This window comes from Canis lupus, chromosome 28 (assembly GCF_011100685.1).
Source record: "Canis lupus familiaris isolate Mischka breed German Shepherd chromosome 28, alternate assembly UU_Cfam_GSD_1.0, whole genome shotgun sequence".
Lineage (NCBI taxonomy): Eukaryota > Metazoa > Chordata > Mammalia > Carnivora > Canidae > Canis > Canis lupus.
This window is the reverse complement of record NC_049249.1, coordinates 41419268-41443912: the sequence shown is the minus strand read 5'-3', so window position 1 is coordinate 41443912 and position 24645 is coordinate 41419268. Positions and strand designations below refer to the sequence as shown.

Sequence of the window (24645 nt, the reverse complement as noted above, 5' to 3'; positions counted from 1 at the left end):
CCACTTCCGCCACACAGACGCCTCTGAATGGCCTTACTGAGGCTTGAGTGACGTGTTCTAAACTATACACGTGGGAGCCTCTTGCCTCTGCGCTGTCTCCTGCTCACGCGGCTCGCACACTCCCGGGCCCCCAGCTGGCCCGGCCTCTGCAGGGGCTCCCGGCCGCGTGACCTGGCCACAGACTCCCCGGGCTGCCCAGGGCTGGGGCACCCCTGCCCTTCCATCCGAGCCGGGCACCGCCCGAACCCACACGGCTCAGAGATGCCGTCCTTGACCGACAGGAGGGACGGGAGGGACGGGAGGGACCGTGAGCCCTCGGCTGTGCGGGCCTCAGAGCCCGCGCGGGGTCCCAGTGCTCACGCCGCCCGGCTGCCCTGTGAGGTCACCGTCCGTCTGGGGTCCCTCCATCAGGAACACGGGGTGACGCCGGGCGGTGAGGCACGTGGGCCCTCACGCAGAGCTTCGGGTGTGGGCTGCCGTCCAAGTCCTCAGAGGGGACCCACGGGCGGACACCCAGCCCTGGGGCGTGAGGTCACCCTCACGAGCTCACCGTCCCCGGGCAGCGGCGAGAGCTTGGTGGCCTCTGCCTGATGTTTCACCCTGTGTCCTGCGTGCGGAGCGGGGGCGCCAAGTGCTTCCCTCCCTCCGGCGGGGCCATGACCGCCACGCCGGAGCCCCGGGCACGTGCGGCTCAGCCCCTCCCGCTCGGTCCCTGCGCCCGAGCCCCAGCCCGCGGCCCCAAGGGCGGGGTGCGGAGCCCCGGGCCTCAGAGGGCGCCCAACAAGCACCCAGAGAGTGAGGACCGGGAGTCGGGGCCTGAGTCCTGCCCGCACCGGCAGCCCGTCTGTGGGGGGCTGACCTCCGCCAGGCCCGGGGGGCGCCGAGGGCACAGGCCCTTCAAGGAGCAGGGCTGCGGGGCTGGGGGCCTCCGGGGCTCCCGAGCTGCGACGACCAGGGCCTTCCTCCCTTGACGGCGGGCTCTGACCACGGACGCGCCTCCCAAAGACACTCGTGGCCTCTGCAAGCTTTATTTTTCTAGCTGGGGAGGGTCAGGGCCCCTAGGAGGCCTCCCTGGGGTGGTAGATGTGGTCTCGGTCCTCCTCCGGCCCTTGAAGCACCTGCTGAGGTGGGAGCACCCACGGCCAGAGCCGCGCCGGGCCCTGGGCCTCCTCGGGCAGGGGGTGGTACAGGCTGTCGCGGTCCGGCTCAGGGTCCCAGCTGGGGGCACGGCCCCAGGTGCCCTCCGCCCCCGCCTGGGCCTCGGAGCCTGCAGACAAGAGGGGGGTGAGGGAAGTAGGCCCCACGCGGCTCCCCTGCCGGGACCCTGCCCCCCAGGGGTGCCCACCTTGACCTTGCCATGTCGCCCACGTGGCAGCTGCCAGCTTTGGGGCCACGAGGAGACCCGTGGGCTGGTTGTCGTGTTTCAGCGTCTCCAGCATGTGGGCTCCCCGGGCCCTGGGAGCACAGCTGGGTCAGGTCTGCTTGCACCCCAGGAGGCAGCCGGGCCACCCCACCCGGGGGCCCACCACCCGGTGAGCAGCCGGGGGCCCTGGCTCGAGGCCGGTTGCTCCACACCGGGGTCCTCGGCGGCTCCAGGGTCCTCGGCGACTCGGTTCGGTTGCTGGCCAGCTGCCCCAGGGCCCAGCACAAGCACCACTGCTCCCCACCCCCCCGCGTCCCCCCGCGGGGAGCTACGGCCAGACCACCCCCAGGGGACCCAGACCCACAGCCCAGGCGTCCCCACCGCATCCCTGAGCTGCGTCCCCAAGGGCGTCCCCTGAGCAAACCTCCAGGCCCTGGAGACCCCGAGAGCTGGGCAGGAGCCCCTGCTCCAAGGCCAGGCCCTCACAGGCTGGGGCCCCCTGGGGAGAAATGCCTCCTGCGAGGGCGACCTACAGCGCCTTCAGCTGTGGCTGTGGTGTGGGGGTCTGGGGGCTGCAGGAAGGCTCCCCACCCCGTCCTGTGCCCCTGTAGGTCGCTGACAGATCCCAGGGGGCCCTACTGGCTGGAGCATTGCCCCCTCCCCCTTCACCCACCAATGCCCTTAGCTAAGGGAGCTCCCAGGCGGGGCCAGAGCAGGGGGCGTGGAAGGGGTGCTGGGGGCACTCACCCCTCTGGGTCCTGCTCAGGGGCCCCGACTTTGCCGTCGGTCCTGACGAGGCCCTGGAAGCGAGTTGGCAGGTGTGTGCTCCGTGGCCTGCACAGGGCAGAGGACCACACCGGCCAGGGCACCCCACCTGCTGGGGGCTCACGGGGAGACTGGGCAACCCCTGGGGCTGAGTCTGGACCCCGGTGGCCCGAGGAGGGCCCTGCTCTTGAGCCTCCATGCAGCAGGCTGAGCACAGGGCGGGCGACGAAGCGGTGCCACGGGGAGCGACCTGCTGTCTGCTGCCGGGAGGGGGGGGCTTCCCCTGACCTGGTCTCTCCCAGGTGTGCAGGGTGGGGTGGGGCGAGACGGGTGGGGGCACACGGTCATCTGCACAGAGGGCCCCCGGCCGCAGGGCACGAGGACAGGATGAGCCCTGCACTGGCCGGCGGGGCACGAGGCATCAGGGCCCTGCTCCACCTGGGCCTCCTTGCCCAGCTGATGCCCCTGCTCAGTCCCCCCGCCCCAGCACCCACGGGCCCTTGCCGTAGGGGCTCCACCTCGTGCCCTGTCTTCTTCACCTCCCTTCCTGGGGGCCGGGCTCAGGGCCTGCACATACCTGGGCCAAGGAAGCCGAGCCCACCTCCTGCAGCACCAGCAGAACCACCAGCCAGGCGACCAGGAAGAGCCTGAGGGGACCAGAGAGGATGGGGAGAGGCCGGGCCGCCCTGCCCACGGAGCTCCCGCCGGGACACCCCTGCTGTGGCCCGGCCTCGTCAGCGCGGTGTTCTCTCCCCGAGGATGCCCAGGCCCCTCGGGCCACGGCCTCTGCCCCGCTGCCCCCAGCAGCCGCAACAGCCCCACACTGCCGGCCTCCGGGGGAGATGCTGGCCGGGCCTCCCCTCTCCTCCCGGCACAGAACGTGGCGCTGGTGGTGCTCAGAGCACCGCGTCCTGCCCCCCAAAGCCCAGCACGGCGGATCCCGCACGGCCAGTCGGCACCTGGCCTGTTGCAGCTGCGGGTGGACAGCGGGGTGGTGCGGGCGTCCCCGCAGGAAGCCCTGAGGGTGCCCAGGAGGCTGCACGGGGAGAGGCGTCAAGCTCCAGGCCCCGAGCAGGGAGTCAGGGAGCGACGGCCAAATGGAGGGGACACATGCACGCCGGACAGGCGTGCGTGGGCCCAGCTAGAAGGTCCTGGGAGCCTCACCCAGGGCGGCCGGGGGCCAGGACGGGAGACTGACCGGGGCGCAGTGTGCACCCGACGGACTCGCCACCCCAAGCCCCAGGTCACCCACCTGGACCCTAAATACGGGTTCGGCTCCCCCAGAAACAGATCCTGAGGGCAGTGAGGCGGGAGCGGCCGGGGCAGCCTGGAGGCCATTGGCGACGACCCTCACCCCCCCTTCCCGCTCCCCCCCGCCCCCCAACACCCTCCTGTCTGCAGGATGCGGCCGCCCGGGCCTAACTGGTTTTGCTCAAAGAAACTCAAATGCCCGATGGGCCTCCGTCCTGCTCCTCGGTCTGGGCCCAGCGCGGGGCCCTCGCAGGAACCCTTGGCTCCCTCTCCAGACGCTGGGGCCAAAGGGCGGGGGCGTGCCGGGGGCGGGCTGCTCGGGAGGGCCCCTGCCCCTCGGGCACCCACCCACAGAGGCTGAACTGTGCCCTGCGCCGACGTGTCCGGACTCCACACCCCCACCTCGCTGTCCAGCTAAGCCCAGGAAAGCACCTCATGGGTGAGGTCGCGGCTGGGTCCCCGGCGTGGGGGTGTGGCCATGGCTCCGGAACCCGTGGCCTCTCCCCAGGAAGGCAGCTTGGACTCCCAAGGGGGCCCAGGGACCCCAAGCCCCGCTGCGACCCGCCTCCCTGCAGGGGAGGCACGGCCTCTGGCTTGAGCCCGGGGGGCCCCCAGGAGAAGCCCCCAGACCAGGAGGGCGAGGGGAGCGCTCAGGCTCATGGGAGGAGGGGAGGGGGTCCCCAGGAGATGAAGGAAGGAGGGGACACCCCGGGGGGGAGGACAGCCTCTGACCCCCCGGCCCAGCTTCCAGGGGACTGTCCCCTCTGGCAGCATCTGACCCCCACCTCTCCTCCTGACCCAGCGCCTCCTGCCTCCCCTTCCAGGCACCAAGGGGCCCCGGGGGACAGGGTGCCCTGTCAGGGGGTCCTGGGCGAGGCCCTCCAAGCTGGTCCCGAGGTAGACACGGGATGGGCAGTTCTAGCCGCCCTGGGGCCCGCAGCCAAACCCCTGCCTGAGGACAGAGGCCACCCCTTCCTCCCCCGCCGGCTCCCTCCACGGAGCCAGCCTGAGCCAGGACGTGGTTGCCCGGGGCTCCCGGACCCAAGCAGACCGCCCGGTTTGGGTGGGGGGTTCTGGCTTAGGGGCGTTGGGCATTACCTCCTCATGATGAGGTCCTCTTCCCAGTGTAGACGGTGCTCTCGGGGACCGATAGTTCAGATCCAAGTAACTGGATCCAGTGACTCAGATCTGCTCTGCTCCTTCCGCCGGTTCCTCGGGCTTTATGGCCCCAACGTGGGCGGATCTGGACAGAGGTCAGAGACCAGGGATCCCAGCAGCAGTGGCGGCTGGTGCTCCCCAGCTGGCTCCCCCCTCCCCCTGAGGACCCACCCGAGGTGCTTCGACCCCCACGGGGGACCCGCACGCCCGGGCCCACACCCCCTGGCCGCCACCAGCAGAATGTCCGGATGTTGCTTTGCGACCTGGAGGATTGGAGCTGAAACTGGGCTGACAGGTGGTCCGGAAGCTGGAAAACCGTCCCGACCTCCCACCCCACCCCTTGTGCTCCTGGCACAGGCCTCCTCCTGGAGCGGGTTTGCCCGGAGCCACGGGCAAGGGGTGGGGCTCTCCCCAGTCGGACTGGGCATCCTTAGGGGGAGCCACGTCGGGGCCCTGGCGTGGACACGGACCCTGGCACAGGCGCCTAGAGAAGGGCGCGCACCTGCGGCCGAGCCTTGGGTGGGAACGGGGCCTCCCCGCAGGGCCCCCCTGCCCCAACTCCAGGGTGCTGCTACAGGGGCCCCACGGTCCTGCGTGCTCCCAGCTTTATTTATGAATAAATAAATAATCTTTTTAAAAAAGAAATAAAGGGGAGGGTGATGAAATGTCTTAAGCAATTTCAATAAATAGAATTTTTAAAAACATTTTACTTATTTATTGATGCGAGACACAGAGAGAGAGACCGAGACACAGGCAGAGGGAGAAGCAGGCTCCCTGCGGGGAACCCGACACGGGACTCGATTCCGGGACCCCGGGGTCACACCCTGGGCCCAAGGCAGACGCTCACCCGCTGAGCCCCTGGGCGTCCCCAGAAGGTGGCTTTCAATTTAGGCTGTTACTGGGCCTTTGTGACAGGTAAGCCCGTTGGCCAATGAACCTTTGCGCGCAGGTGGTTTCCGAGGAGAGCGACTCCGGCAAAGCGGACTAGTGACCGTCCCCTTCCACGCTTTCCTCTTTCTCTTCCCTGAGAATGACTTTTAGTGCTTCTGTGTCTCCCGGAGCGCGAATCCGGGTAAAGGAACTCCCCACTTCCCGGCTTGCTCTGTTCCTCTGTTCAGTCACATTGGAAAGGACTTAAGCGGGGGCTGCCCCTCGGGCCGGGACACCTGCAGGCCCTGCTCCGGGGGCGTCTTCTCACTCTTTGGTTTGCCCTTTCTCGTCTCCTGCCTCTGGAGAGTCCTTTTGGTATTTTTTCAGCACGCCGCTGTTCCAGGTACAGCTTAGTTTTCAGACCAATCATCTTTTTCGCTTTCTTTGAACGTTCCTGAGCCTCTCGACCTTCTTTCTTTTTTTTTTTTTTTTTTTTTTTTTTTAATTTTTTTTTATTTATGATAGTCACAGAGAGAGGGAGAGAAAGAGAGACAGGCAGAGGGAGAAGCAGGCTCCATGCACCGGGAGCCCGACGTGGGATTCGACCCCGGGTCTCCAGGATCGCGCCCTGGGCCAAAGGCAGGCGCCAAACCGCTGCGCCACCCAGGGATCCCTCGACCTTCTTTCTTAATCTTTTTCTCCTGGAAATCCAAACGACAGCGGTAGTGCTTCTGGCGTGACTCAGTGTATTCGTTTTGTGGTCTGGTGCCGCCTCGGAGCCGTGGGGAGCCGCTGTTGGGGCGCGCAGAAACTCTCAATTTTCGGGTCTCCCAGACCCGCAAGCCAACTCCACGCAAGTCGTGACGGGACCCCACTGCACACCAAAGTTAATTCAAAACGCATCGTTCTAGGGGCACCTGGGTGGCTCGGGCCTGGAGCACGCAGCTCTTGATCCCGGAGCTGGGTGTGTGCTGGAAAAAAAAAAAAAAAAAAAAAAAGAGGTCGTCTCGGGGGCCCAATCAGTTCTGCTGAGTGTCCTTCTAAGAAAAGACAAGGCAGACGGGGGACTGTCAGGAGCCACCAGCCAAGGAGAGGAGCCTGTGGAAACCAAGTCTGCCCTCGCCTTGACCCCGGCTTGGAACCTCCAGCATCTAAGGAGCCAAATCCCGGTGGCTGCACTGCGCAGCCTGTGGCCCCAGGTGACCAAACAGATGACAGCAAGCGTCGGCGGCAGGTGGACGGACCGTGCCACTGCTCGTTTCTGGCCTCAGACGGTGCAGGCCTTTGGGAAACGTCTAGCTGACAAAGCTGACCGTAAGTGCCCCATGAATGACCACGGACCCTAGCGACTGGTCCTCGCACCTGCCCAGAGGAGGGAGGCCTCAGGCTGCACAAACACACGTTCCGGCCCGTCCACCACCAGCTGGCAGCAGCCCGAGCCCCCTCAGCTGCGCTCGCACCCCAGCACCCCTCCCTGGTGGCCCAATGGGGAACGAGCGACAGGCTTGCTCCAGGGGCAGGGGCTGGCCTGGGGCTTCAGGCGTCGGCACACCAAGGGGGGCAAGAAGGCAGTCTGAGCCCCGGACAGGGTCGTGGGGGGCAGGCCGGGGGGCAGGCAGGGCTCAGCTGCCCCCCACGCAGTGAGGCAGGCGGTGTGCTGTCCGGGTGGGAGCCCCCTGCACCCCCTGCACCCCCTGCACCCCCTGCCCCTGCGCAGCTCCCACAGGGGGGGCTCCGGGGTGGAGCGGTGGCCGCAGACGCAAGCGCTCCCTCCCTCCGCCCGCGTCTCCCAGGCGACAGCAGCCTCGGTCTCGGCTCGGCCCCTCCCCCGCCCCGCCCCGGCTGCGAAGCGTCTGGAACCGCATCCTTCCTCCGCATCCTCGTCCTGCGGCCGCGCCGTGCAGCAGCTGCCCGTCGGAGCCGCCTGTGAGCCATTTCCACATTTCTCCTTGTGGAGCGGGGGCGAGGGGGGCCGAGTGTGCAGGGGCGTGTGCACGGCCGCGCGAGGTGCGCGTGCAGGTGCGCGTGCAGGTGCGTGTGCAGGGACGGGGGCACCGCGGCCGACCCGATGGCGGCCGGGGGGGAGCCGGGGTCCCTCCTTGGGGTCTCCGGTGGCCGCAGCGGGGTGCTGTCCGCAGGCCCCCCCGACGGCCGGGGCCTCCGCGGGGCGAGCCGCTGCCCGGACCCCCGAGGAACCGCCGGTGTCCAGCCGCGCGCAGACCCGACGTGCCGCCCCGACCCCGTCTCGGCCGCGCGGCGCAGGCGCGGGCGGGGGTCGGGGCCAGCATCAGCGGCGTCGCGGGGGCCGGAGAGCCCTGGGGGCTGCGGGGGGGCGGCCCGTTCCAGAAGGTCCGGCTCTGTGCGAGGGCGGGGGGCGCGGGGGGCGCGGGGGGAGCGGACGGCCGGACCGAGGAGCGCCGGGGCCCCGCGCCATCGCTCCAGCAGCACCTGCCGCAGACCCCGGGCTCGGGCCACAGGTGGCGGGCGCGCGGGAAGCCGGGGCGGGTGCAGAGACGAGCCGCCCCCACCTGGGCCTCCGGGGCTGTGCGGGAGCCGAGAGCCAGGCCGGGGGCGGCGGGCGCGGGGGCGGGGGCTTGCGCCCTGCGGGGTGTCCGCTCTGCACGCGCCGCCCCGCGCTCCGCAGTCACATGCGCGCCCGACACGCGCCCGGCCCGCAGGAGCCCGCGCAGGTGCGCAGCCCTCCGCGTGACGCAGATGCAGCCGGGCGGGGGCGGGCGGGGGCGGGCGGGGGCGGGCGGGCGAGCACCCGCGGCCCGGCTCCTGCGGGCTGTTCCGCCAGGGCCCCTCGCCCCCCTCCCCGCGCCCCGCTCATCCCGGCGCCGCCTCCGCAGACGCCGCCCAGCAGCCCGCAGTGGGGAGCGGACGACGGCAGAAGGGGGGGGCGGGAGGCGCAGGGCGACCTCCGAGCCTGTCCTGGGAATGAGCCCAGCCCGCCTGCCCAGGGGGCCCCACGACTCAGCGAGGGAAATGGATGTGGGGGGGGGTCCCACATGCAGCCCGCCCCTGCCCCAGCATTGCGCCTCGGGCGTGAGGCCTGGAACCCGACGCGGAGAGGCCCGAAGGCCCCAAATGGCTCCTTCCCTTGGAGAAGATGTGTCATTCCCGGCCTCCGTTGCCATGGAAACCCGTGATGACGTCACACGGACGTCACGCTCTGTCGGAGGAGGCTTGGTCTCCTAGAGGACCCCAGAGGCGGAGCTACCTGTCCCGGGGCCGGCGGCCCGGAGGTTGGGGCTAAGGGCGACCTCGCGCCCCCCGCCCCCCGCCCCCCCTCTGCAAGCCGCAGGGCCCCGCCGCCCTCCCGCCCCTGCGAAGCCCCCCTGCAGCGCTGCGCACTTGCTGCCCCGGCCTCCCCCTCCTCCGCAGCCCGTCAGGCCCTCCCTCCGGGGTCCCCTCCCGGGGCTTCCGGGCCCTCTGTCCTCCCCAGCGCTGGGATGTTCCCACGGGTGCTGGTCCACCTCGGCCTCCCGCGGCTGCCCTGCGTCCTCCCCGGGCTGCCCCCCTGCCAGCCCCACTCCCTAGAAGCTCTCCAGCCTAGGGGTGCAGTCGGGGGCGCTTTGCTGGCCCGTAAGGGCCCGGCGCCCGGGGCGTAGATCCAAGGATGAGCCCCCACTCAGGGCCCTAAGGGGACCTTCCTCCCTGGAGCGCCCAGGAAGTCCCCCATGGGGGTGCCCTCTGCCCAGCCGGCTGCCTCTTTGCTGCCCGACGATGCGGCTCCTGGCCACCCCCCTTTGTCCTACAAGGACCTCCCTGCCCAGCACCTGCACACTCTCCGTCCCAGCACCCCTGGGCCTCCGGGCCGGAGCTCCTCGGTATTCCCACCCTGCCTGCCCACACCAGGAACCCACAGCAGGGCCTGGCCTCTGGGGTGTGAGGGGGTCCCCCATGGGCCTGGTGGGGCTGCTGCAGGGGAGGCGTCTGGGGATAGTGAGGTCGCCCGGGACAGCAGTCTATAGGACGGGTGCAGGCAGTGGCCGGGGCCGGAAGCACAGCCCCCCGGGGTCTGACCCCGGTCCTACAAGGAGGAGGTAGGCAGACAGCCCGGCACAGGTGCCACGAGACTCCCATCTCTGCGCAGGCGCACGCCAGGGCCCAAAGCCTGGGGAGGGGTGGGGTGGCCGGGCCTCTGCCCCCAGCCTGCTGTCCTTTGGTTGTTGGTCTCATTTATTTTGAACTCTTTGTTGTGAAATATAACGAATATTCAGAAGATGACGTAAAACAAACGTGCAACCTGATGATTGAAGGTAAGTGCACCCCAGTCATCCACCAGCCAGTGAAGACTAGAAATCCCCGCAGGGCCCTGAAGCTGCTCCCCTCCCCTGAGGCCCCCCAGACTCCCCAGACACAGGAGCATTAATTGGTCTGGAGCCGCGCAGTGCGGGTCCCTAAGTGCCAGCCTGGTTCCTCCGGCGGCTGCTTTCGGGGCCAGCCTCCTCCCGTGGGGTTGGGCCGGTCCTGCCCGCGGCTACACCGTTCACCCCATTGCTATAAGGACTCGGTGGCAGGAACGCCTCATTTACGGCTTGTTTTCTGGCGTGCGGTTGTGTGTCCGTGGGACCGGCCCTGCCATCCACGTTAGCGGACGCTCGTCCTGCGGGGCGTCCACCCCGGAGTGAGGGCCGCTCAGGGTTCGGCGTGTGTGGCTTACGTGAGTCCACACCCCCTGCAGGGCTTTGGCTCCTAGGCTCCTCGAGCTCTCCTGGGTTTGGGGGGGCTTCAGCGCATCTCCCCGAGCCGGTTCTGATTGGCCCCCTCGTGGGCTAATGAGGCGAGCGCCTGCTTAGTATCCGTGGCCTTTTGAAATCTTCCTTCCTGCATTTTTCTATGGGGTTTTTCTAATATTTTTCTTCATCAACCTGAGCTGTTCTGCCCGAACGTTAGCTTCCTCGCGGCCAACGAATCACCCAGCGGGTGGCTTAAAACAACAGGCATGTGTGTGGGAGAATCCAGCATTCTTTGGAGACAAGAATCCAGAATTAGGGAGGGCTGCGCGCCTTTGGGGCTCTAGGGAAGGAGCCTCCCGGCCTCTCCCTGCTTCTGGGGACCCCAGTGTTCAGTGGCTTGTGAATGCATCCCTCCGACCTCTGCCTCCCTGTGTGCCCCCAAACGTAGGACCCCAAGCACTGGGGTAGGGCTCCTGTGATCCACCATGACGTCATCTCCGCGCAGTCACGTCTGCAAAGACCCGATTTCCTAGGAAGGTTACACTCGGGCAGAGGGACCTGAACATCTCTCGCTGATGGGCCCGAGTCCCTCGCCATCGGCGCGTAGCACATGCCTTCTCCGGTCTCGCTTTGCTGCCGCTCTCTGAAGGCTACGTTTTGATAAGCGGAAGTTCTTAATTCTAATGTAGCCCTTTTACGGTCAGTGCTTATTCCCACATTGAGGGATAATTTTTTGTCATCGATGTAAGACCTGCAGCGCCATGACTTATGGAACTGATAGTAAAAGGCCGTTTTAGCTCCTTCATCTTAAAGGCAAAGCTTTCACTGTTTAGTTCATACCCGATGCTGTGGGGATTTTTGTGGGTAGCCTTTATCAGGTTAAGGATGTTTTCCTCTACCCTTAGTCTGCTAATAGGTATTTAAAGTAATAAACAATTGTTGGATAGTCTCAAATACTTTTCCAGATATTATTGAAGTTAATCATGATTTTTTAGAAAGATTTTGTTTATTTTAGAGAGACAGGTGGGGGAGGGGCAGAGGGAGAGGGAATCTCAAGCCGGCTCCCCACTGAGCAGGGAGCCTGACGCGGGCTTGATCCCAGGACCCTGAGACCACGACCTGAGCGGAAATCAAGAGTCGGATGCTGAACCCACCGAGCCCCCCAGGCGGGATCGGGATCGGTTTCTGTTGAGCACAACATCTGCCCTCCGAAGTGCGCTGGGGCAGGCCCGCATGTGTGCCTGGGCACACCCCGCATGGCTCTGGGGCCCAGGGGCCAGGAGACCTATGGCTGAACATGCCTGGTTTGTCCTGGGATGTTGGCTGTCCTGGCTCCGGTGTGAGGAACCGGGTCCAGGCTGGGGCCCCCTCGCCCTCTCCCAGGGGTGCCATGGTCGGGTGGTGAGTGGGCAGTGACCGGTGTCTCCTCCGGACAGGCCGAGGACCGCTGCTCACCATGGTGAAGCTGGGCTGCAGCTTCTCCGGGAAGCCGGGCAAAGACCCAGGGGATCAGGACGGGGCCACCACAGACAGCGTCCCTCTCATCAGCCCCCTGGATGTCAGCCAGCTCCAGCCACCGTTCCCTGACCAGGTGAGCGCCTGGGCCAGCAAGGAGGGCTCTTCTCAGCCCGACCGGAACAGAGGGGAGGGGCAAGGGTCGCTTCCATGTGGCCTCCCCCATCAGGCAGGAGAGCAAGCAGGGGAAGGGCTGGTCTGGGCCACAACCCTAGTTGGCCAGGCAGTCTGTGACCTGATCAGCTGTCCCGTCACCCTGGAGTCACCCTTTCCTCATCTGTGAACTGTGTAAACTGACCGCAGGGTGACCGTCGGGAGTCCCACGCCATCTGGCAGACGGTGCCTGGCAGGGGTGCCCAGCAGGCGCTCCAAGCAAAAATTTCCACCTTCCCTGTGGGCGAGACAGGGTCCTTGGGCAAGGTCTGATGGAGGGCAGCTTTCTGGAGGAATCTGCTGAGACACAGCTGCGCCGCTCCCCCCCCCCCCCGTGTGCCCTGGAGCAGGACCTGAGGCAGGCGCTGCAGCAGAGCGGAGGAGGGGCCACCTTCCGGGCCTGCATCAGTCGGCCTCAGGCCGGGGCCCTGGGGCTCGGGGTTAGAGGCAGCCCTGGGCTCAGGGGACCCTGTGGCACCTGGGGGCACCACCTGCCTGCCCCCAGCCAGCCCTTGTAGCCAGCGTAGCCTTGCCACTAGATGGTGCAGCAGCTGCTCAGCACCCAGCTCCAGGGCAACCGACCTGGGGCCCCTCCCAGTCCCCCATTTCAGTGTGCTCCTGGCTCCCCTCTTCCTGCAGGTGGTTATCAAGACACAGACGGAATACCAGCTGTCCTCCCCGGACCAGCCAAAGAAGTTCCCCGACCTGGAGGCCCAGAAGCTGGCCTGTAACCACCCAGAGGAAGGGCGCAGGGTAACCCCCCTCCCTGTGCCACGCTGCCCAGGAGTTGATCCCAGGGGATTGGGGGCAGGGAAGATGGGGAGCAGGCAGCTGAGGCAGGGGAGCCCGTGCTCTGAGCCAGGTGGGCTGGGCCCCTCGCCCCCTCGCCTGTGGTCAGGGAGCCAGGTGGGCAGGGATCCCCCCCTCGGGGCCCTCACCCTGCGGCTCCGCGGGGCTCCTCTGGCCCAGGGCTCCTTGCTGCGCCCATCTCCCGGGGTCACGTGTCTCTTCCTGAGTGACCTGGGCTTTGTATGTACTTCTGCTGTGTATGTGCCTAATATTTTTTCCCACCGTGTTTTTTCGCCCTCAAGTCCCCTAAATGATGGCTTTGCCAGTTTTAGCATGCCGCGTCTAAAGCCCTGTGAAATCTGCCCTCTCTGGGGGGCGTCTGGGAGCTGGAAGGGACCCCCCAGCAGAGGCGGTGAGCGCAGCCCCTGCCCCGAGCGCGCTGACCCTCCCCGGCGCCCCTCTCTGTCCCCGGCCCCCCAGCTGCCCACCGCGCGGATGATCGCCTTTGCCATGGCGCTCCTGGGCTGTGTCCTCATCATGTACAAGGCCATCTGGTATGACCAGTTCACCTGCCCCGACGGCTTCCTGCTCCGGGTAAGCCCTGGCCCGCTGGGGGGCGGGGTGGGCAGGGCCCCCATGTCCCCGCGGAAGCCTGGCGGGTGGGCTGCCCGCCCCAGGGAGGACCCCTCGGGCCGCCCTGACCCCCCGCCCCCCGCAGCACAAGATCTGCACCCCGCTGACCCTGGAGATGTACTACACGGAGATGGACCCCGAGCGCCACCGAAGCATCCTGGCCGCCATCGGGGCCTACCCGCTGAGCCGCAAGCACGGCACCGAGACGCCCTCGGCCTGGGGGGAGAACTACCGCGCCGTCAAGGAGGGGCCCAAGGCGCCCACCCAGGCGGGCGCGGCGGCGGGGGCGGGCGCGGCGGGGGCGGCGGCCACCGAGCCCCCGGGAAAGCCCTCGGCCCCGGGAGAGAAGGAGGCGCCGCGGAAGGCAGCGGGCAGCGCCCCGCCCCCGGCCCCGGCCCCCCAGTGACGGCGCCCGCACCTGCGGCCCGGGTAGGTGGGAGGGGCGGGGCGTGGGGTGGATGGGCGGGGCCTGGATGGGAGTGGGCGGGGCCTGGACGGGAGGGGCGGGGGCCTGGACGGGAGTGGGCGGGGGCCTGGACGGGAGGGGCGGGGGCCTGGACGGGAGTGGGCGGGGCCTGGACGGGGAGGGGCGGGGGCGTGGGCGGGGCCTGGTTGGGAGTGGGCGGGGCCTGGACGGGAGTGGGCGGGGCCTGGACGGGAGGGGCGGGGCCTGGGTGGGAGTGGGCGGGGCCTGGGCGGGAGGGCGGGGCTCCGCCGCGCGGTCCTTCCCGCGCACCTGGGCGGTGGGGGTCGTGTGCCCGCCTCGAGCGCCCGCTCTCGCCCCGCCTCCCCTCTGTCTCGGCAGCGCCCCCGGCGGCACCCGTGACCGCCCTCGCCCGACGCGCTCCCCTCCTGTGGTCGTGCCCCGCCTCCGGGACCCCTCGCTGATGCCCCTGCCCCCTGAGCTTCCAGCTCTGCTGCTTTTCTCTAAGTAAAGATTCACATCCAGCTGCGTCTCCTGTTTCTCCTGCGCATCCTGGTCCCGCTCCTTGCTCCTGCCTCCCCCCACCCCCGCGTGCCTCCTCCTCCTGCCGGGAGGGGCCCTGCAGGATTCTGAAGAGCCGCGGTGGGGGGGCAGCGAGCCGCCCTGGGAAGCGGGGTGCACCTGTGCACGCCGGCGGGGGCGGGGGGGGCAGCGTGGACGCGGCCTCGCCCTCGGAGGCTGACTGCGATGTTCAGGGGAGCCTTTGGGACCTTGGCTCTGTCCCTGAGTTCCCCCAGCCCCACCTCCAGCGGAGCTGGTCCATCTCCCGTGCTGTGCTGTGCGTGCTCCCCACCCCCCACCCCCCACCCCGATGGACCGAGCATCTGGAGCCCCCTGTTCCCGGCAGCACCCACACGTGGTGCCCGCCCCCACTGCCTGGCCCACGGGCACACATCACTGAAGAAGTGAGCCAATGCGTGGCTCCAAGCGGCCCTGGGCCTCTGGAGAGGGGATGTGAGCCCACTCCTGGGGCCCGAGGGGGCTCCCCGCGTCCAGAGCACCCCATCTCCCATTCCCTTGGAAGTACAGGGGCGGTGGGAGGTCTGAGGAGTCTCCGCGCAGCCCACAGCACCCCCATCTCCCCCTCCGCTTCAGCGCTGGGTGGCTCAAGTCTGCTCCCACCTGGCTAGGCCTGACCAGGACCCCACTCCAGCTCCTGTCTTCCCCTGAGGGCTTTGATCCCAGGCCCAGACGCCCACCCTGGTGAGGGGGTAGCTCAGACCGCAGCACCAAGGGCTGGGTGCTCAGGCCAAGGAAACAGACAGGAAAGAGGCCTTTTCAGTGCGTGGCCCAGCGACCGATGCCGTGGGTCAGAGTCCCTGGGCCCTAGTGGGGTCCTGCGTGGGGGCACAGGGCTGGGCGCTCAGACAATGTGGGACCATCTGGCCTCCAGGTCAGGGAGGCAAGGTGAGGGGTCTGAGCAGCTTTGGAATAGCAGGAAGTGGGTGAGGCAGGTGTTTGAGATGTTCCGTGGACACACAAGGCCAGGTGAGGGGGGGCGGGGGGGCGGGGGGGGCTGGGTCTGAGGCTGTCTCCATCATCGCTGGGCTCCTGTCTGTCCAGCCAGCCGTCCATCCGTCTGTGGATCTGCCAGGCGTGACCTGCCAGCTGTCTCTAGCAGCCACCATCCCCGTGACTGTCCTCTGCTGAAGTGTTTCTGAGCCTTTGGAGAGGAAGTTGCCTCTTTACCCCTAAATACCTCACTGCGGATTTCCTAGGGGCACTTTCTTTACAGACCAAAATCAGGAATTTAGCTTAGATACTAATACTCTTATTTAATCAATATACCTTATTAATATTTCCCCAACTGTCTCAATAACGTCCTTCCTAGCAAAAAGAAAAGCCTGGCTGGGAGGCCGTCCGGGAGCCCAGCCACCACCTCCTTCCCCGTTCTCAGGTCACCTTAGAGGGGCCTCAGCTCGCACGTGTGAGGCGTGTTGTCCTGATGAGCCGCGGGACGCATCCCGGGGAGAGGCTGAGTCCGTGTTGGTGTCCCGCCGGAAGGCACCGAGGTCCGGCTGTGCGCCCCAAGGGGACAGATCCTCAGCTCGGGTGGCTTCCAATGGGTTGCACCCCGTGACGTTACCCTTTGCCTCTGTAAGTTAATACACGTTCCGGGGGACGCTGCTCTGAGACTACGAAACACCTTGGTCCTCAGCCCTCCCTGCTCAGAGCACTCAGTCTGGTCTGAATCCAGCTACTGTATTTTCCAAGTGACAATTGCCTAAATTCGGCACGTTTTCTACACTTATTAGTTGATCTTCCACTAGTTTACTGGAAAGAAAAGCTCTCCCGTCTCCCCTTTCATTTGTTTGCGTCAGCAGGACCCGCCGATTCCCATGTCGTTCAAGAGGCTGGAATCCGTGCTCTCGTTATTTATTTTTATGGTCACGTTGCTTTGTACCTGGCTAGTAGAAGTCGTCCTGGGGACACGTCTCCATCAGCCTCTGGGCACTTCCTAACTTCCTGGCACAAAGGTGCCACCAGGGGTGCCCGGGCGGCTCAGCGGTTGAGCGTCTGCCTCTGGCTCAGGGCATGACCCCAGGGTCCTGGGATCGAGTCTCACGTCGGGCTCCCTGCATGGAGCCTGCTTCTCCCTCTGCCTGTGTCTCTGCCTCTCTCTCTCTTTGTGTCTCTCATGAATAAATTAGATCTTAAAAAAAAGAAAAACCAACAACAACAAAGGTGCCACCAGGATCTGGGTGCTGCTTACGGGTGTTGCTTTGGGCGCTCTGCGCATGGAACTGCGCGTGTGATCTGTAACACACCCGTTCGTGCACACACGCTCCGTATCTCCCTCCTGTGTGTGCACAGACACACGTGCATGTGTGTGCGAGTATGTACACACGTGTAGACACAGCCCACAGTAATCTATGCGGTACATCCACGCGGCGTCTAGACTGCGGGTGTATGCGGGGTACCCAGGATCTCCGCAAGGTCCCAGTGGCTCCGCGGTTCTCGCTCCCCTGCCCTTGGTGTGAGAACTGCCCTCCAACAGCGGAAAGCTGGTTCCTGTGACTCTCAATATATTTATTTGCTTCGTCTTAGAATCCACTGGAGTCCTTTTCGGCATTGGTAACCCACGCCAGGGCCCAAACAAGCGCCTGCTGCTTATTCAGGGTTCTGTCTGGAACGTGCGGGTCGATAGTCAAAATGCTGTGCGCAGGATATTTGCGTTTGTTGTTCACGTTGCTTTTTTTTTTTTTTAAAGATTTTATTTATTTATTCATGAGAGACAGAGAGAGAAAGGAAGAGACACAGGCAGAGGGAGAAGCAGGCTCCATGCAGGGAGCCCAACGCAAGACTCGATCCCAGGACCCTGGGGTCATGCTCTGAGCCAGAGGCAGCTGCTCAACTGCTGAGCCGCCCGGGCTGCCCTCTCTATTCCTTTCATATATGGTGGAGTCACTTATTACTGCTCACACTCTGGTTTTGGGTCCTTCCCCCATTTTCATTGATATTATCCATTAGTTTTGTTTTTTCCTTTTTTCTTTTTTTTGAAATCACAATTTATTTTTAAAGATGTTATCTATTTATTCATAAGAGACACAGAGAGGCAGAGACACAGCCAGAGGGAGAAGCAGGCTCCATGCGGAGAGTCAATGTGGGACTCGATCCCAGGACCCCGAGGGTCACGCCCTGAGCTGAATACAGGCACTCAACCGCTGAGCCACCCGGGTGCCCTTAATTCACATTTTAAAAAATTTAAATTCTATTCATTGACATAATGTGCTATTGGTTTCAGAAGTAGAGGTCAGTGATCACACCCAGGGCTCATCCCATCACGGGCCGTCACCCAGCCACCTCACATCCTATTATTTTGTAATAAGTAAAACATTAACAGGATTCCTAAGGAGCCGACTCCCTCCCACCCCTGAGGGAAATCAGTCTTCTTAGTTTCTTTCTTTTTTTAAGGTTAGTTATTTATTTATTCATGAGGGACACAGAGAGACAGAGACCCAGGCAGAGGGAGAGGCAGGCTCCACGCCGGGAGCCCGACGCGGGACTCCATCCCGAGACCGGGGGTCACGCCCTGGGATGCAGGCCGCGGCGCCAAACCGCTGAGCCCCCCAGGCGTCCCCGTCTTCTGAGTTTCTAGCTCAGCTGTCTGTGCGTCTTTCTGCACAAACAAGCACATACATCTGCCTTTTTCCCCTCCCGTTTGACTTTTTTCTCTGTAATGATTTTTTTTCCCCCACACAAGTGACAATCAATTCTCCAATTCTGTGCACCACCGGATGTCCCAATTCAACCCTATTCCCCGGAAGAGACACAGACCCCGCCAGGGAAGGGCCTGGTCTGGGGAGCCTGCCTCCTGGTTCAGACCATATCGGGGCCCCCCGGCCACCCTCTCTGTCCACCTTGACTACAAGTCAGGGCCGGGGGGGGGGGCCGGGGGTGCACGGGCACAGCCCCGCGGGCACCCGCCGCCTAGCCTGGCTCCCGCCCCGGCCCCAAGCAGCCTGCACCCCGGCCCGACCTCTTCAGCAGCGTAGCCAGGTGTGCCCTGAGAGCAGAGGCCCTGCCTCACAGGAAGTGCCCAGGGCTGGGGAGCTGCTCCCCGGGACCCCGGGACCCCGGGACCCCGGGACCCCAGGACGGGAGCAAATGCATTTTTTTTTTTTTTTTTTTTTTTTGCAAATGCATTTTTTATTGCAGCACATGGACTTAACCCACGGGAAGCCAGTGCACAAGGTGTGATCGGACCCAAGACCCCCTCGTTCCCGCGGCGTCCCCCCACCCGGGGCTTTCCAGGTGCTTTACAACATTTTGCAACACAATGCTCGATGAATAATTTATGCATATGTGCTTTGTATTGTTGGAGATTTACCTGCCTGGCAAGCTCCGGGGAGTGGTCTTGCTGAGTTAAACCTGCCTTTGAGGGGACTCTTGGCGGCTCAGCGGTTGGGCGTCTGCCTTGGGCTCAGGGCATGACCCCGGGGTCCTGGGATCCAGTCCCGTGTCGGGCTCCCCACATGGAGCCTGCTTCTCCCACTGCCTGTGTCTCTGCCTCTCTGTGTCTCTGTGTCTCTCATGAATAAATAAATGAAATCTGAAAAAAAAAAAATGCTTTTGACTTATAAAATGTTATGATTTACGATTATAAATTTAAACCAGCGTCAGAGAGCAGGAAGTCTTGTCCTCTCAAAGGTCCTTCTAGCTTGGGTAAGAATCAGATGAGACAGATTAGCAGGAGAAAATCCAATTTAATGGGGTCGGGACAGGGACCCCATGCAGGCGTGGAAATTCCGAGTCAGACAAGGTGCGGGCCGTGTGTCGTCGGGAACTAAGGAGAAGGCGGTGGGGCCTGGGGCTCCCGGGAGGGTGATGAGGCACACATGTCTGTCCTGCCTCACAGAGGGGTCACTCAGAGGGAACTGATCTGTTAACCACCCCTATTCTGGGAAGGTCCCCCAATTTAGATTCTCCTGCATAGTCAAGAGGGAGGTGGAAGTTTCTCTGGAGTCTGCAGGGTCCCAGTGCGTTCAGCTTAGAATGATCCACGTGGCACATTCTGGGGAGGTCTCTCCACTGGCTTCCTTGGCTTCCCAGCCTTTAAAGCTCCATTTAAAAGCTTACTAACGGGGACGCCTCGGGGGCTCAGTGGGTGAAGCACGGCCTTTGGCTCAGGTCATGATCTCGGGGTCCTGGGACCGAGTCCTGCCTTGGGCTCCCTGCTCAGCAGGGAATCTGCTTCTCCCTCTCCCTCGGCCTGCAGCCCCCCTGCCTATGCTCTCTCTCTCTGTCAAATAAAATTTTTTTTTTTTTTTTAAAGAAAAAAGCAGGCAGCCCCTGCGGCCCAGCGGTTTAGCGCCGCCTTCGGCCATGGGCGTGATCCTGGGGTCCCGGGATCCAGCCCCACGTCCGGCTCCCCGCATGGAGCCTGCTTCTCCCTCTGCCTGTGTCTGCCTCTCTGTGTGTGTGTGTCTCTCATGAATAAATAAAAATCTTAAAAAATAATAAATAAATAAAAGAAAAGTACCTTACTTCTGAATCTAGTTACTCTTGTGTTGGTGTGTCTTCCCTTATTCTGTACTTATTATTCTATTAACTTATACATTTGATATATATTCAGTCTCTCATTTTTTATTTTTTTAATGTTTTTATTTATTTATTTATTTTTAATTTTTATTTATTTATGATAGTCACAGAGAGAGAGAGAGAGACAGAGAGGCAGAGATACAGGCAGAGGGAGAAGCAGGCTCCATGCCCCGGGAGCCCGATGTGGGATTTGATCCCGGGTCTCCAGGATCGCGCCCTGGGCCAAAGGCAGGCGCCAAACCGCTGTGCCACCCAGGGATTCCTCAGTCTCTCATTTTCAAAAGACATTTCACAGACATGATGAAGTCGGTTTATAGATGCCCTAGGTATTTCAAGCTCTAACCAAGCTGATACAGCTGATTCGAAGCATCCGGGTCACGTGTGGACCTCCAGACCCCCCTGTGATGCGCTGCAAGCACCTATATGCTCCCGCCACTGGACACGACGGCGTCGGTCACCGGATCTTTTTTTTTTTTTTGTCACCGGATCTTTTTTTTTTTTTTTAATTTATTTATGATAGTCACAGAGAGAGAAAGAGAGAGGCAGAGACATAGGCAGAGGGAGAAGCAGGCTCCATGCACCGGGAGCCCGATGTGGGATTCGATCCCGGGTCTCCAGGATCGCGCCCTGGGCCAAAGGCAGGCGCCAAACCGCTGCGGCACCCGGGGATCCCTGTCACCGGATCTTAATGGAAATTCTCTCACACATCTTAGAACTAAAACTCAGGGGCACTGAGGTAACCCGTAGCCTTCAAACTAAACAGAGCCAGTTGCTAAGGCACCATCAGACGGGAACCAACAGGTCTCTACGATGGCCCGGGGCTTCTGGGCAATCCCAACCCGGCTGCAGAGCCAGCTCCAGACCACCTCCCGGAGCACCCACAGCCCCCGGGGGCCAGGCCCAGGGCTCCGCAGGCCCCCCGCCAGGCCCTGCTTTCTCAGGGTCCCACACACCCTCTGGGTGCCCTGGAGGTCTTGTTCTTACCCAAAGTTTACGGAAACCTTGCAAAAAGTCTTTCACGAGCTATGGGTGCCGGAGCAGAGCCCCACGGTGTCGACAGCGTCAGATACACTGTCCAACAGTTAAAACAATTCTTACCCAAACACAGAACGTGTCCCGAGTTCTTGGGCTCCTGGATGCGGAACAAGAAGTCCTAGGCCCCGCCAGAGGTCCCGCCCCGCTGCAGGTCAGCACAGGGCGCCGCCGGCCATCTGCGGGGCTCGCTGTGCGCCTCACGTGTCCTCTGCGAGTCAACCCCGAGTCGCCCGAGCCGTCAGACACAGGCTCAGCCTCGTCCTTGGGGGCCCGTCCCACCGTGGGGGGCACACTCGGTGCAGCTTAAGGAGGAGGGGAATTTTGTTTGGCTGGACGTGGTTTCCACAGTGAGAAGCGCCCACTGACAGGGCACCTCCTGAGGACGCACACAGCGGTCACCACCCCCCCACCCACCCCCCACCCCACCCACCCCCGCTTCCTATCACCTCCTCCTAGGTCGTGGCCGTCCTCAAGGTCATCTCAAGGCTCACCGCCTTCCCCATCAGGCCAGCACCGCCCCAGCAGGTGAGAGGCCTCTGCTCCATCGTCATTACCTTCAGCAGCGCCGCTGGTCCCCACCCGAGACGAGGCACAGCAGCCTGTCACTCCGGGCCCTGAGCACAGAGCACAGAGCTCGTCCGCCTGCCACGCACCTGCCAGCTGCTGCCGAGAGGATACGGGAGCGTGCGCAGGGGCCGGCTGGGAGGGAGGCCCAGCTCACAGGAGCGGGGGGCGGGGGTAGCTCCACACTGCGGTGGGCTGCAGCACCCTGGCACCTCTTACAACTGCAGGTGCCTGGGTGGCTTGTAGTGGGACCCCCGCTCTGACCCGAGGTGTGACCCCCGGGGGTGACCCTGATGTGGGGCCCACGGCGTGACCTGAGGGCTGCAGCTTGAGGAGGACAGTGCAACACAGCAGCCAGAACACACTCTTCCTCCCTCGGTGCCCTACAATGTGCCCACTTTGCACACACGTGCCACACGTGCCCACACTCATATACACGTACGCACACGAGCTGCACGTGCACAAACATGCACACTCACACATGCATGCAAACGTGTCCTCTCACTGTCTCCTCTCCGCAGATGTCCCCACACACAGATGCACGGGCACGTTCTCTTGGGCAGACACCATTCCCCAGGCTGGGGCGGTGGGTGGGGGCAAGCAGAAGGTGGCAGCGCCCCTGGGGGTTCAATAGGCCAGAGTTTGACCTGATGTGTGTGTGTGTGTGTGTGTGTGTGTGTGTGTGTGTGTGTTTAAGATTCCATTCATTTATTCATGAGAGACACAGAGAGAGAGGCAGAGACACAGGCAGAGAGGGAAGCAGGCTCCATGCAGGGAGCCCGACGTGGGACTCGATCCTGGGTCTCCAGGATCACGCCCTGGGCTGAAGGTGGCCCTAAACCGCTGAGCCACTCAGGCTGCCCCTCATGCGTGTTTTTTTTTTTTTTAAGATTTTATTTATTTACTCATGAGACACACAGAGAGAGAGAGAGAGAGAGAGAGGCAGAGACACAGGCAGAGGGAGGAGCAGGCTCCACGCAGGGAGTCCGACATGGGACTCGATCCCGGGTCTCCAGGATCACACCCCGGGCCCAAGGCAGCGCCAAACCACTGAGCCACTCGGGCTGCCCCTGATGCGTGTTTTGAATAGATTTCCCCCAGAAGTGGTCTCCAGAACCCACAGGGCAGAGGCCAGCCAGGTGGAGCGGCAGTGGCAGCGGGGTGGCTAGGGAACCTGGGGAGTCCTGGAAGGACCTGCAGGGCCTCACAGGGCACCGAGGGCCCCAGTCACCTGCAGCAGCCAGGCCCGAGCTGCAGTGGGGGATCAGCTGGTCTTGGAGGCCTTCATCTCCCGTCTCACAGCGAGCCCTGGTGCTGCCGCGGAGGCCTCAGGCCGCCTGTGCAGTGGCCCCATGGGGTGCACCCCAGTGGCTGGCACAGCAAGACTCAGCGCTGGCCAGGACAGCAGCTGGGGCCCTAGTGACCGGCAGCCCAGTGAGGTGCCCCCAGGACTGCTTAGAGCCTCAGCCCCTCCCGCCCCCACCCCGCCCGAGAACCAGGCCAGGACTGACTGAGGCACTTCTGAGGCATCTGCAGGAGATGCAGGTCCCAGGAAACCCCCTGCCTCCTGCCTCACCTGCCCAGGGGGGTGCATTCGGGTGCCCCGCAGGTGGACAGTGGAGGTCGGGCATGCAGCGGCTTCTCCCTCTGCGGGGGGCCAGGCTCCTGGGCGCAGCAGGCGTGCCTGGGGGCGGGGGGACCGGGCCCCATTAGACCTCCGGAGCACCGACCGGGTGTGCGTCAGGACAGGGTCAAGGCAGGCAGGGGGACTTGGGGCAGCCCTGTGTCCCCTGTGTCCAGGCTGCGGGGAGGTAGCCGGGGTCACACCGCCCTGGGGAGAAGCACTGGCTGGGAGTGCGGGCACCGAGTACAGCCAGCTCCAGACCCTGCTCCGCGAGGGCACCGGGGGCACCACCCCCTGGGGCCTAGTATCCCCCCAGCCTCACCCTGCCCGGCCCGGTAGGGGGCTTCGTGCAAGCACTGGGGAGCTAACAGGACACGGCGCGGGGAGCAGAGAAGGGACTCGGGGCAGCCCCACGGGCTCAGCCTCCTTGGCATCCCCGGGCCCGCAGGACCTGTGAGGCGTCTGGGCCTCCCGCAGCCCGAGTACATCAACGGTCCTGTAGATGGTTCGCCTGGATGTTTTCTCTTTATTGTGCGCCGCTGTGCTCTTCCGTGACCTGAAAAATCACGGCCTTCTGAAGTGACAAGACTGTCATCTGTCTTTCATCCGTGTGCTGCCTCTGGGCCACGTGGCACGGTGCTCAGGGCAGGAACACCACAGTCAGCCCGCGGTTTGCCAGGGAGTGGAGGGGCTGCGTGTGCACGTGGGCGCCCCTGCACACCAGAGGCCTCAGCCCACGGGCCCCCATTACTGCCCCCGGGGTTCCCGGGCCGCAGCCAGGAGTCCAGGGCCTAAAAGGCCTGGCTGCTCACCCAGCTCAGCACGGGCTCCCGGGCTCTCTGGCACAGCCAGGGTATAGCCTGCCAGGCCCCGAGGGTTCTCCAGGGCCCTGTGTGCCCCCAGGAGCGTGGCTCTAGGGGGCAGGTACGGGTGAGCCTGTTGAGTCCTCACCCCATGGTACAATTGTGGGGGCCGGCGTCCCTACTGCTCCTCAGCCTGGGGCCCAGACCATGGCCCCTGCTTTTTGGATAGCTCAGAGACCGGGTGCTGGGGCCCCTCGGGGAGGATCCTGGTACCAAGCACTGCCCCCAGGAAAGTTCTGGCACCCAAAGCCGCTCAGTGAGCCCTGGGGTTCACAGGACGTCCCCTACTCGGCAGCTCCTCCTGTGACCTGGCCCTGCCCAGGGCCTGTGCTCACGCCGTCCCCTTGCCCAGAGCCCCCCTCCTGCCCCTGTGGGGGCCTCCCCGGGCAGTCCTGGCCCCAGGAGGGAGGCGAGCGGGCCAGCCTGTGTTCAATCACCCCAGGTTAAGTGGGCACAGGCCGCCGGGTGGCCGGCTTTGGTTCAGCAACAGACCGCAGGCCCTGCTGTTCTTTCACACGAGAAGTTGAAATGGAGAAGTTTGTTGCTCGCGTGTCCTGAGGACGGGTCCGCAGGGCTGGAGAGGCCACGTGGAGCCCGGGGTCAAGGCAGGGCGCAGACAGCGGCGGCGCAGAGGCTCACCGCGCTCCCAGGGGCTCCGAGCTAGGGCCAGGTGGTCGGTCCAAACCACCGGAGCAGGGCTTGGGCAGGTCCGCGGGGCGGGGGGCGGGGCGGGGCTGCGCAGGGGCCCGACGGAGGGGCGGGGAGGCGGGCGCGCTGGTGACCTTACGGGCTGCTGGGGAGTCGGGTCGCGGACTGTTTGCTAGCTGCTCTGTGCTGGGGTCTGGGGCCCG

The 24645-nt window shown here is 64.3% G+C and overlaps 2 protein-coding genes and 1 long non-coding RNA gene across 6 annotated transcripts; 1 reads left to right on the top strand and 2 right to left on the bottom strand.

The window, feature by feature from the left end:
• Positions 1-1012: 1012 nt before the first annotated feature.
• On the bottom strand, positions 1013-4687 carry PRAP1 (proline rich acidic protein 1). Of its 2 annotated transcripts, none has more exons than XM_038579203.1 (5): positions 4478-4687; positions 2706-2775; positions 2111-2163; positions 1346-1455; positions 1013-1267 (listed from the first exon to the last, which is right to left on the bottom strand). In XM_038579203.1, the coding sequence occupies exons 1-5, from the start codon at positions 4483-4485 to the stop codon at positions 1059-1061; spliced, it is 450 nt and encodes a 149-aa protein (XP_038435131.1). In that variant the 5' UTR covers positions 4486-4687; the 3' UTR covers positions 1013-1058. The 2 variants fall into 2 exon arrangements, with proteins under 2 accessions (XP_038435131.1, XP_038435132.1); XM_038579204.1 differs by having other exon boundaries at positions 1352-1455; positions 4478-4682.
• A 553-nt stretch (positions 4688-5240) lies between these two features.
• LOC106557993 lies at positions 5241-7096 on the bottom strand. The gene is made up of 3 exons (XR_005380802.1): positions 6770-7096; positions 6087-6378; positions 5241-5875 (listed from the first exon to the last, which is right to left on the bottom strand). It is a non-coding gene; the product is annotated as an uncharacterized LOC106557993 (long non-coding RNA).
• An 80-nt stretch (positions 7097-7176) lies between these two features.
• Positions 7177-14130, top strand: CALY (calcyon neuron specific vesicular protein). 3 transcript variants are annotated; one of them, XM_038579194.1, is made up of 7 exons: positions 8548-8655; positions 9634-9672; positions 11529-11683; positions 12400-12513; positions 13030-13143; positions 13268-13611; positions 13988-14130. In XM_038579194.1, exons 1-6 carry the CDS (start codon positions 8559-8561, stop codon positions 13586-13588), a joined length of 840 nt encoding a protein of 279 aa, XP_038435122.1. In that variant the 5' UTR covers positions 8548-8558; the 3' UTR covers positions 13589-13611; positions 13988-14130. The 3 variants fall into 3 exon arrangements, with proteins under 3 accessions (XP_038435123.1, XP_038435124.1, XP_038435122.1); XM_038579195.1 differs by lacking the exons at positions 8548-8655; positions 9634-9672 and adding an exon at positions 7177-7333; XM_038579196.1 differs by lacking the exons at positions 8548-8655; positions 9634-9672 and adding an exon at positions 7285-7438.
• The last annotated feature ends 10515 nt before the right edge of the window (positions 14131-24645 follow it).

Excerpts from the sequence above, each read along its gene's own strand:
- CALY (XM_038579194.1), top strand. The coding sequence starts at position 8,559 with ATGACGTCACACGGACGTCACGCTCTGTCGGAGGAGGCTTGGTCTCCT. Across the intron at positions 8,656-9,633 it reads CCGGGGCCGGCGGCCCGGAG|AAGATGACGTAAAACAAACG; the intron begins GTTGGGGCTAAG and ends ACGAATATTCAG. Across the intron at positions 9,673-11,528 it reads GTGCAACCTGATGATTGAAG|GCCGAGGACCGCTGCTCACC; the intron begins GTAAGTGCACCC and ends TCCTCCGGACAG.
- PRAP1 (XM_038579203.1), bottom strand. Across the intron at positions 1,456-2,110 it reads CCTGAGCAGGACCCAGAGGG|GGCCCGGGGAGCCCACATGC; the intron begins GTGAGTGCCCCC and ends CTGTGCTCCCAG. Across the intron at positions 1,268-1,345 it reads GGCGACATGGCAAGGTCAAG|GCTCCGAGGCCCAGGCGGGG; the intron begins GTGGGCACCCCT and ends TCTTGTCTGCAG.